Raw genomic sequence first — 12,197 nt, forward strand, 5'->3', positions numbered from 1 at the left:
CTTCTGAATCTTCCCAAGGAAGCTGGCCATCTCCATTGTCAGCCCTTTGTTTTATTCTGGAGGGATTTATTATAATTGGAATATGGCAGTCTCATCTTTCTAGGCATGTCTACATGACTTATGTCTATCTTTAGAGGCAGAGTCTTTAATCTAACTTATACCACACAGGGTCTAAAACAGAGCTGTAGACAAGCAGCTTCACTCTTTCTGTTAAGATCATCAGCTGGTGCCCTTCTCAATGTTTCCCAGTCAGTATCTGCTGTGTGTGGAGTAGTGAACCAGGCCCTGCAGAGAAAGAAAGCACATGTCAGTGGTCCTCCAAGGTGGTCCCTGCTCCAGCAGCAGCAGATCTCCTGGGAATGTGTTAGAAATGCACGTCTTTGGCCCTACCCTCAAAACTCTGGGGGTGAGAGCCAGCATTCCAGGCATCAGTAAGCCTTCAGGGGATTCTGATGCATGTGCATGACTTTCTTCTGTGAAGAGGAGACCTTGGGTATGAGTGAGACTAGAGGAGAGGGGGCTGAGCCACCTTGAGGTGAGGAGACCTTTGACATAGCCTCCCAGCTGCCTCCTTTGGATACTTTTGGGGTTCCCTGGCAGCTCAAGTTGCTGGGTAGTTTCACAAGACCACATGGGTATAATGTTGGGCCATGCTTGCCTTGAAGAGAATGTCTTCTTCCTTCTCCACTGAGTGTGCTTGTTGAGGCAGAGAAGGGCACTGATTCTTGCTCAAAACCAAGCAGCTGTGGTGCAGGGGAGGTTCAGTCGTAGGAGACTTGGGTCAAGGCACAACTGCTCCAATAGCTCTGGGACTCTGGGAAAATCCATTAACCTCACTAAACTCAGATGGACCTGAGTTCCCCCATCTCAAAAATGGAGCTAATTATATGTGCCCTAGCTGTTTCACAGGACGTTCTGCTCAGTTGAGATGGGGTGAGGATGGGATTTTCCCCAAACTTGTTCGTGGGTGAAGGTGCCCCTCCAGCTCAATAGGGACAACATACTTGATTAATTTATTAAACCGATGCATTTACATACTGTGCATACAAGGCAGGGCTGCTCTGGTAAGGGGAAGTAGAACACAGGGCTGAGTCATATCAGCCCAAATGAGCCTCCCATCTCCACCTTGTGGCCACACTCTGTGTCCAGCTGCCCAAACAGATACCAGCAGCTGGATCCTCAGGTATGACCAAGGTCAGCATGTGATGACCACACAAAGGCAGGAACCTGAGTTGGGTCTGCCCAGTACAGACACCTGAATAAGAGAGGGAGGTGAGCCTAGAAGGCTGCATAAGAAGACAGCCACTCTGCCCCTTGTGATCATGGCCCAGTGATATCCAGCCTCCAACCTAGCACATTGGGCAGCCCCTCTCTTGGGAGAGCTAGCAAGGAGTGGAGGGTAGAGATCTAAGTCTGAGGCAACCCCTGCAAGACTCCCCTCAAATAGGAGAATGCTCAAACTGTGTATTATGTCAGACAGAAATCCTCTTTCCCTGTAGTACAAACCCTGGATGGGAAAGGGAGAGGATGAGAAAGGTTCCCTCCTCCCTCATTAGCCAAGTGAACACTCTTAAATGCTAATGATTTATAGGTGTGCAGTTTCGTATGACTTTAGTATTTCCTTTCTCCTGTCCCTCAATGCCATGACTGGCGGCAAGTCCTGAAGACCCTCATTGGCAGGGTTGGCTCTTCCCTGCCTGCTGGGCCAGGATGGGACTCCCCAGCAGAGTGAGTAGCAAGCCAACTCAGCTTGGTTGCTGAGGCAATTCCAACGGAGTGGGAAGAATGGAAAATACTGTGGGGTCAAAAGGAAATATGAACGAGAGTCATCAATAGGATGAAGCACTCATTGAAACGAAGCGGGGAAAGGGGAAGGGTCTTATGGATGAATGCCTCCAATGGGGCTGGTGTTTGCTACTTACTTTCACAAGCCAGTGGGGCCTGTTGAATGGGTGGATCTGCTAGGTCTAAAATGCTGGGGATGTCACATCTTTTGGCATAACCTGGCAGCACATCAGAAGCCCAAGTCCTACTAGTAAGTGTTACCTGAAGTGTGACTTGCTGTTGGCCTGCCCTGTCCCACCCCCAGCTTATAAACTGTAGCCACCCAAGTCTCTGCATGAGAGCCCAGTCTTCACACTGTGCTTCTGCTTAAACTGTGATGCTCTGCCACCTGCCAGGCCTGGAGCCTGTCCTCCACCCCAGCATTCCTGAGTGAGTTCCTAAGAGCCCTCTCCCTGGTGTCCTAACTCCGACTCTGCTCATTGCTGCCCTGGTTCCCATTTCTACTTGTCCAGAGGTACTGTGTGAAAACTGACCCAATAATGAACATGGCTGATGGCTAGAGCCACCCGAATCTATTTTCTGTCTATCCAATGGGACTTTAGGATTCTGAGCAGACACATATGGCAGCTCTGAGAGCCATGGATAAGACCTGAGTTTGTCATACTTCTTTAGATATGTATTGTAACTCAGACTGACAAACTCAACTTTGTTCAGCTCCATGGCTCCTTGCAAAGATTTGCTCTTGGGGTAAAAAGGAGAAAAGAACAGATTCAGGCAGATTACATTTTTTTTAAGTCAACTAAGTCTGGTAGAGATAATCATCACAACCATCCCCTTCCTACTCACTACTACTACTCACATTTACTGAGCACATACATGCTTGAGGGGCATCCTTTCTCTCACTGGGATTTGGCAGGTCCATTGCTTCTTCCTAAACCCAATGTGTCATGTCAACTATTAAGTGACAAACAACTATTAAGTCTCCCTTAGCAGCTCCCTTCAAGGGTGAAGGGTAGGGGCACTCCTAAGCCTGCTTCTGAGGACATGGAGATCTGATGGAGAGAGGTCCTCCTCCCGTATTCCTAAGACTCCCAAGCATTCTCAGCTCACAGCACCTTTGTGTGTCAGTAACTTTGTCACTCCCTAGACCAAGAGAAATACCTAGTAGTTCCATTTACTAATAGTTGTGTCAAAGAACTTAATAGTCATAGTCTCTGCTGTCAGACAGATGTAACTGTGTTGCCCTGGACATTTTAAAATAGCCCATGGCTTTGCTGTGAGTTTGTGTCAGCCCCCAGCATGGCCACCAAGACTGAAACCTCACGTAGGCAAAGGGGGTGGGGCTTAGAACACGGAGAAACATTTCCAGGAGTCTGTCACCTTTACGCACCTTCCCCTGGAACAGCACTGTAAAGAGTAAGAACTTTTTTTCCTTTTCTATGGGGATGAAGATAATTTGGGGAAGGTGATTTTGATAAATTATAAAGAATTGGTAGACATGGTTTTTCCTTATAGGCATTTTAATATCAGAATCAGTTTCAGGCCACAGGACAAAGCTTCTGCCCAAGAATGTCTTTGGATCTATTTGCAGATGTGCCATCTGTGGGTTAGTTTTGAAATAATGATTTTTTTCTGGAGTAACGGAAAGATTGCCTATATACCCTGTCTGTTTCCATGTCTGAATCACTCAGTGGGCCTTGGGCTGCTTCAGGGCAGGGTCTGGTATAAAGTTGGTGCTCAATTGCTCAATGTGTGTATTTTTAATTTTAATTTTTTTAAATTATCACCTAAGGATATTTTTTCCATTGATTTTCAGACAGAGTGGAAAGAGGGAGGAGAGGGTGGAGAGAGAGAGAGTGAGAAATATTGATGTGAGAGAGACACAGCATTTGGTTGCCTCCACATGTGCCCCAACCAGGATCAGTATTCAAACTGAGGTATGGGCCCTTGACCAGGAATCAAACCCGAGACCCTGCAATCCACGGGTGGACACTCTAAGCACTGAGCCAAACCAGCCAGGTTTATATTTTTTTAAATTATGTAAGTTTTTTATGGATGGCTTGTGAATATTTTTTTTAAAGTTTCTCCAAACAGCCATCAGAAATACTTTAATTTATTAAGTCTTCATGACACACATAATGACTTAAATTGGATCACTACTTCTCATGTTGTAAATTTTTAAATTGAGGTATAATTGACATATGACATGTATTAGTTTCAGGTGTACAACATAATGATTCTATATCCGTATACATCGCAGAGTGATCACCACACTGAGTCTAGTTAACATCTATTACCATACATTGTTACAAATATTTTTCTTATGATGAGAACTTTTAAGATCTACTCTCTTAGCAACTTTCAAATATACAATACAGTATATTAACTATCGTCACCATGCTGTACATTCCATCCCCAGGACTTACGTATTTTATAACTGGAAGTTTGTACCTTTGACTCCTTTTACCCATTTCACCCACCCCTCATGCCACCCCACCCTACCCTCTACCTCCCCACCCCATGCCTCTGGCAACCACCAGTCTATGCTCTGTATCTATGAGCTTGGTTTTTCTTTTTGTGTGTTTTAGAGTCCACATGTAAGTGAGCTCATACAGTATTTATCTTTCTCTCTCTGACTTATTTCACTTAGTATAATGCCCTTAAGGTCCATCCATGTTGTTGTAAATGGCAAGATTTCCTTCTTTTTTATGGCTGAATAATATTCCATTATTTATATATACCACATTTTCTTTATCCATTTATCTATCAATGGACACTTAAGTTGTTTCCATACATTGGCTATTGTAAATAATGCTGCATTGAACATGGAGGTGCATATATCTTTTTGAGTTAGTGTTTTTATTTTCTTCAGATAAATAACCAGAAGTGGAATTGCTAGATCATATGGTAGTTTTATTTTTAATTTTTTGAGCAACTTCCATACTGTTTTCTATGCTAAATGCACCAGTTTACAAGGGTTCCCTTTTTGCCACACCCTCACCAACATATCTTAGCTCTTGTCTTTTTTATAATAGCCATTCTAAGAGGTGTGAGGCAATAGTTCATTGTGGTTTTGATTTGCATTTTCCTGATGATTGGTGATGTTAAGCATCTTTTTCATGTACCTTTTGGCCATCTCTATGTCTTCTTTAGAAAAATGTCTATTCAGATCCTCTGCCAACTAGTGGGACTAGTGGATAGTTTTAATTTCTCCAGTAGCTTTCGTAATGGACATCACTGCTATCATTCTCCAGGCTTGTTCCTGTTAGGTTTGCAGGAAAATGGGAGTGTAAATGCATTCAGCAGAGCAGCTAAGGCCCAGGCATGTTTTTACATGAGTTCCCAAGGAGAAGGAGATCAAAGTGTGCTGGGAGGTGCGGGACCCAGGGACCCTTTGCCCCTTGTGATAATAGCAAGCACACCCTTGTGGATCTGTACCTAGTCTCCATTCTGTAGGTGGCCTTGTTTTAGAACAGGAAGCCACTGGAACCTCAGTTACGAGTGCTAAGACAAAGCTTTGGTGGTAAGAAATAAAGTAATTGAGGGACTACGTGATATTCTGGAAAACAGTGAGTCTGATACCAGGGAATGCCTTTTGAAATTTAGCAGTTTGGCAGTTGTTGGCATTTGGGGTTGGGAAAATTTAAGTAACTCCAGAAAATACCAACGATTTTCCTTTTAAAGTATGCCTACCATGGATTACTTGTCCCTCATCTGAAGATGGGTGAAACATAATCGTATCGACGAAGGAAGTAGCTTGTGAAGGCAACGTCTCATTTCCTATTTAATATTGACATTATTTTACGTCAGATACCTGACACATTGATATGACAATTTCTGGTCTGTGTTTTCTCTACTCTCTCCACAAATCCAGTGCCCTTTATCCACTAGGCCAGTGGTCGGCAAACTCATTAGTCAACAGAGCCAAATATCAACAGTACAACGATTGAAATTTCTTTTGAGAGCCACATTTTTAAAACTAATCTATATAGGTAGGTACATTGCTAAAAAAGTCCTCAATCTGATTGAGGTACACTCAAGGGGCCAAAGAGCTGCATGTGGCTTGCGAGCCGCAGTTTGCCGACCACTGCACTAGGCCAATACCACTGAGTCCCTTGGGTAGAGGCAAGTAAAGCAATATAAACATGGTATTTTTGCGAGGCAGGTCACGACATGGGAGAAACTTGCTCCACTGAGCAGTGAGTGATAGTTCTGTGAGGGAGTGGGCCTAGACAACCTTTAATACTCATTCCCACCCGGATGGAGTCTATGTGGTTGTAAACTGTTAATAAACTCACAGGCTCATTGTTGTTTTGGTTTTAAATAAAACAGGAGCAGTAAGGAAGCTTGTTGTCACAAATAATACACCTGCTCACTGCCCTCTTCCTTGCCTTACAATCAACAAAGGCTCTTTAACATATGAATCTTGATAAGCTGCTCAAAGGAACCATGTACAGCACAGAAGCAAGGGAGAAGGGACCATTCCAGGCCTTTGCCAGGTGTAGTCAGAGAGGCATGCACCACCTACCTTGCTCTACTTCTTTTCTGCAGCCAATTAAGAAAAGATGCATTTGATGGAGGTGAGAAATGGATAGGAAGCCACACCTTTATAAAAACCATCAATTGCTACAAAACCACCTTAGGACTACCTAGATTTAAATTCCTGGAACTCACTTTCCCTGGAACCCCAATGGAATGGAAACACTGACTTTGAACACTTACCATTATTCCAATACTTTTCCTATGGCTCTATCTATCTATCTATCTATCTATCATCTATCTTTCTATCTATCTACCTATCTATCTATCTATCTATCTATCTATCTAATCTTGGTACTCCATTAGTATCTCAGAGTATGGGTAGGCTTTATAAAATAAGAATTGTTTATAAGAAAATAAAAATAATGTAGTTTATGGTCAAATTTTTGTTAATCCAAATGTACAAGGACCCCATCTTATACAAAACTTCATTTGGGTTCTTTTAAGGTTCAACTTTTTTGTTGTTTTTCAATGGTACACCTTTTAGTATAGATTTCTTTGAAGGTCATAGAATTGAGTAGCTCTTGGGACAAATGATATCTCTATTCAACACTTAAGTTACAGTCTTCTGCTCTAATGATTCTTAGAGTAGATTGAAATATGAAAATGTGAGTGATTTGCTTGCACCCATCACTTTGAATGTTATCCCATGTTCTAAAATCATAACATGAAAATATAAGCTTACTGTTGTATTTCTTGTAGGCTTATCAATGCCAGTGTCCACTGAGGGGACTGAGAGAAGGGGGCATGATGCAGGTAATGATATATTTTCATAAAAAGGAAAGAAATGGAAATGTTTTGGCTTTCATTCAGTAAACATATAATTTTCAATGTTCTTCCCCTCAATTACAATCCTGTCCATGTATAAACAGTAATTTGCTCTTATAAACATGTACTGTAGTTAGAGTTCTGTTGGGAGCAATTGGTGTTCTTTATCTGTGACATCATGAACATTTAAAAAAAAAACAATAATTACACATATTCTGTAGGGGGGAAAACAGTAGAGAAAATCACAGAATCTGTCTAGAGGCTAATTGTTTCTTATTGCTCTGTTTCTGAGTGTCCTGCCCCCCACTCCCTTTTCTCATCCTTCAGAACTCAGGGCACATGCTTCCTATTGCAAAGCTCTAAAGATGTTGTTACTGTTTGGAGAACTGTATTTAGTAACGCTATTTTTTAAATATCTGAAATAACTTGTTGCTCTCATTAACAATGATCATTCACTTCTGAGATCTGAAAACGAATAACCCTGGATACATTTGCCCGATGCAGAGCATTGTGGGTTGTGATTTTTTTTTCTTTTCCTTTCTAATCTTTTTCAAATCCAAGGATACTGCAGTGGAGTCAAGGTTTGTATTTCTCTGAATGGTTTGAATTAGAAAAAATCTGATCCTGGTAACACTGGTTAGTGCCACCAGCCACTAGCATAAGTCTCTGGGTGAAAAGCATCAGTGTATTAGAAAACTTGTTTCAACAGAGGAGACTATTAGATTACTAATGGGGTATTTACAGGAGGGGCAAAGCACAGTGGAATCTGAATGTATAAACAGCTTATGTTCTTAAAGTCCAGTTCATACCCCTTTATTTTTTGTAATTTGCAATGTATTTCCCCATTGGAACTATATTTTGCATGTTTTTGGTCTCCCAAGCTAGCTTATGGAAATCTATGTCAAGTATAATGTAGTAAAATGTTTTTTGTTTTTTTTTGAAAGAGCCCAGAATCATCTATCAGATAGCCCTGGGTTTGAGTCTGTAGCACTTACTAGTTGCATGGCCTCAGGCAGGTCACTAAACCTTTCTAAGTTTTGGTTTACTCATATACAAAAGTGCTGAAACCTTGTGTTTGATGCAGAGTTTGCTAAGTGAGTGAACAAATAAATAAGTATATATTTTATTTCTGTGGAAAAATTTATCCAAAGGATGAAAGACTCTTACAACCTCTGTAGTCTTGTGGAGATTTCAGGGGAGGATCTGCAGAAATTGAGACTTAAAAAAATATATATATATCGATTTCAGAGAAGAAGGGAGAGGGAGATAGATAGAAACATCAATGATGAGAGAGAATCATTGATTGGCTGCCTCCTGCACACCCCACAATGGGGATTGAGCCTGCAACCTGGGCATATGCCCTGACTGGGAATCGAACTGTGACCTCCTGGTTCATAGGCTGCCGCTCACCAGCCAGGCGAAATTGAGACTTCTTAAGGAGCCTTCCATGGCCACTTGTATGGCCTCACAGTCTCCCCTGCAGGACCTGTGGCTGCTGTAGCTTCAGGGGCCAGGCCAAAGCTTTGTGAACACCTTTACAGGCTCCCGTCACATTGAAGGGGTGTGGTGGTCATTGTGTGCTAGACTCATGCACAGGTTAATATTTGCAAATAAAGGACTTTGTCTATAGTCTGTGAAATGTAACAAAAGGTATAAAAATATATTTTTAGAAAGTATATGAAATATAGCTACATTTTAATTGGCACAAAGGAGATAGGTTAAAGCATTTGAGAAGGAAAAAAAATAAACATACTTTTAAAAAAAATGAAATGCCTAGTGGTACTCCCAGCAGGGAGCAGAAGGATACAAGGTATTTCAGACTTGGAGGCCTTTGTGGAATGGACTTTGGGTTTTTTTTTAAACATGACCCCTATTTTTCTAATTATAGTCAGTTCTCAAAGAGACCCGGGTGGGAGCAGTTTTAAATCTATCTTTTCTTTCAGTAGGCATACCTTCTGAAAAATCCCTAAAATTTCAAGAGTAGCTTTTCTTCTTTTTTTCTTAAGCAATTGCTGTTTTTTGAGCTCCAAGGGCTGACAGCTGTTCTAGTTTTGCTTGGGGACTTTTTCACATTGTGGATTAATCAATGTTATGAACTGGGTCCGTGGGGTTTTGGGAATGTAATTGGTTTCAGATGACACTTTGCTAGTCAATCTGTGAAACAGCCGAATGTTGACACAGCTGAACAATTCCAGCTGTTTCCACTCGCCCCTTCCTCTTTCCTTGGACGCTGCATCCTTTGCCTTTATTTTTGCCTTCCCTCTCTCATTGTGACTTTGCTAAACTAATTTGTTATCCTTTCTGAAATTCCTTTTTGCTTTTCTGTCCTTTGGGATACCATGGCTCCCCGTTTAGTATATCTTCCACTCAATTATATTTTCAAAACTTTTTTCCTTGGTTTGCATAGTTTCTAAGGAAATAATAGTTTTACCATTTAAGTTCCCTTTTATTTGTGGCAATTACGTAATTTGTTTATTTAAAGGCACACAGCAACAAATTTGGGCTTTACACAAGTGGTTGGATTCTGCGAATATTTGGTTTCACAACTGCTTGATTAACATTATTTTTAAATTACCAGAGGCCTTCCATTGAATAAACAATACAAGCCATTAGCTCCATTCAACGCATAGCTCTATTTGCTACAGCATATCTCTCTGACACACTGAGAAAAAGAGATTCAGGTGTCAGTATTGCTGCTAGAAAGACGTATGATTAGAAGGGAGGAGTCAAAAAAAGACCAACCCTGAATTATGTACAACATATTAAGAGTTTATATACTGTCAGGGGAATGGCATGTAAATTGCTTTCAGTGGTTTTTCATTATCAGACTAATTTCTCTTTGTATTTTCAAGAGGACTTGTTTCTGCATCTTACTCGATGAAGGAAAGTTTTTAACTGCTTGTGTGCCCAATAAAATTTTGCTGTTTTACTGGGTGATGGGCTGTAGATCTAAAGCTGAGTGAGCTAAACCAAAGGATAGGACTGCACAGATAGGTCCATGCATTATTGTTGTTATTCCCAAGAACTGAAGCTATTGAACTTGGCAGAGTAATCCCATCTTCCCAGTATGGTCTGCATTGACTAAATGATGGCTCAGGTTTACAGGACAATGGGGCAGCCAGCCACCTACTCGCCTTACTTGTGTAGACTTAGGTGCACAACACAATTAAATAGCCTGAGGTCAAAGTCAAGTCTCTAAGATGTCAGAGAATGTTGAACAACTGAACAATTATCATGAGAATTTGGCAAATAAATATAAACGACATAGTGAATTTTTCCAAATATTCCCTCTCGCCATAATTGTTAATGAACATGGTATCAGAGGAAACATTGTCGGGTGGAGACTGTCTTAGAGATGGGAAACAATGGATAGATAGATAATGTTATTTCTCTGAATGGGGAACTACAAACAATACAGGCCCTTAGACATTGCTTAGGCTGATACAGTTGAACACTTTTATACAATCCTGTGGAGTGAAACTTCTGGATATTTCATAATACTAAAATGTCATGGGCAAGTGTGCTAAAAGGAGGCAGAAGAGCATCAGTATGAACAAAGCATATGGAAAAAATACCTCCAATTGCACTCGAAGATGAACAGCCAGAATTATAGGTGATAACCCAGTAAACGGGTTTATAAATCACTGAAGACTGATCAAAATGCAAAATGTGGCTGTGGTCAGTGAGGGAGACAGAAACTGGATGTAGTCATGACAATGCTGGGATCGAAGTAAAAGCAAGTCTCTGGCCATTTATTATACAATTCACCGCTGAACCATACACTTTAGCAACAACCTGACAAAGCCCAGGACAGTTCTGAGAGCGATGAAGCAGCTGAGGGATTGGGGATGTGCCACAGGAGGGCAAACAAACACATGCCCTCGTCCCCTTTATTTAGAAAGCTGAGACCAGATGGGATGAAGACTGTAAGATCACGGAGGGCATGACTGTGAACCCAGACTTGGCAGCCTGTATGTTGAGCATGGTCCATAGAATGCCAAATAAGAACACTGTTGTCAAATCCTAGTCCCAGCATTTATTTGTCTGACCACAGGCATTTTCACCTGAATGATAATACTTCGGATGATAACACTACTGTTAATTTGTGAAACATCCACAGCCTTAACAACATGGTTTACTCAGTTGCTTTGGACTCATTCTCCACGCTTGAGAACACGGATTCTTTTTTAGCCTCTGTAGGGGGAGATTGGGAAGAGTGAGTAACTAGTTCAGGGCAGAGAGGCAGCCTTCGGTATGAGGGGACAAAGACTAGGGTGGGGAACTTGGGGATTGTATATTACTCCCAAGTGGGCTTGTGTCTTAGAAATTCTAGAATTCCACTTCTGGGCTCAGAAAAGGGATGGGTGGATCGTGCATAAGTTTTTCTTGCTGCCTGGCAACAAGGAAAGCACAGAAGCCTCAGTGCAGGTAATGGTGGTCACTCAGCCATCCGTGCAGTCTCCCCCAAACTATCCAGGATGAACTCGGAGAGTCGTCTTCATGACATGATTCACTGATATCAGATGAAAATGGCATATCCCTGGGCTCCACCAATCGACCTGCAACATTAATTTGGAGGGGAGAGGGTCTACATTTTTAATAAGCTCCCCAGATGACTCTCATTCAAGTTTGCACTAGGATTTTAAGCTATGTGGGAGCACTGGGCTACAGCCAAGTAATGGGGTGTAGCTCACTAGTCAAATATCAATCCAGTAGGAATGGGCCATGTAAACGTGCCCTTGGTAACCCAGGTATTGCAAAGATAAAGAGTTCTTCAAGCGTGTGGTGCTGAAAAGGTATAGACTAAAATTATCTGGACAACCTTTTTAAGTGGAAACTGTGGTTCTTCTCAATGATTTGATGCGAGTTGGTACCTTCCCTCAGAAAGTGACTGCATAATTGTACACAGAAACTCCCCACCCTGGAGGCAGAGGGCTAATTCTATAATATGTCCTACATTCCCTTCACTCTGTGCTCTAGTACTCGTTTGTAAAATGTACTGTGTTGACCTTGGCCATCACAGATGCCTTAGAGGTTGACTCCAGAATGTTATGGCTGGAAGGGCCTTGTGACTATCCAGCAGTAACTCTACCAAAGCCGTATTC

The 12,197-nt window shown here is 41.8% G+C and overlaps 1 protein-coding gene across 2 annotated transcripts in view; it reads left to right on the forward strand.

Annotated features, from left to right (window-relative positions):
* Positions 1-12,197, forward strand: part of RORA (RAR related orphan receptor A) — a 714,961-nt gene that overhangs the window by 159,621 nt on the left and 543,143 nt on the right. The window contains exon 2 of one of the 2 annotated variants that reach the window (XM_080669991.1): positions 7,027-7,080. The exons of the other annotated variant lie outside the window; for it this stretch is intronic. Within the exon in view, the coding sequence (XP_080526117.1) occupies positions 7,027-7,080 (54 nt within the window). The remainder of the gene's footprint in view (positions 1-7,026; positions 7,081-12,197) is intronic. 2 annotated transcript variants of the gene reach the window in all.

This window comes from Plecotus auritus (genome assembly GCF_963455305.1).
Source record: "Plecotus auritus genome assembly, chromosome: 1".
In the NCBI taxonomy this organism is placed as follows: Eukaryota; Metazoa; Chordata; class Mammalia; order Chiroptera; family Vespertilionidae; genus Plecotus; species Plecotus auritus.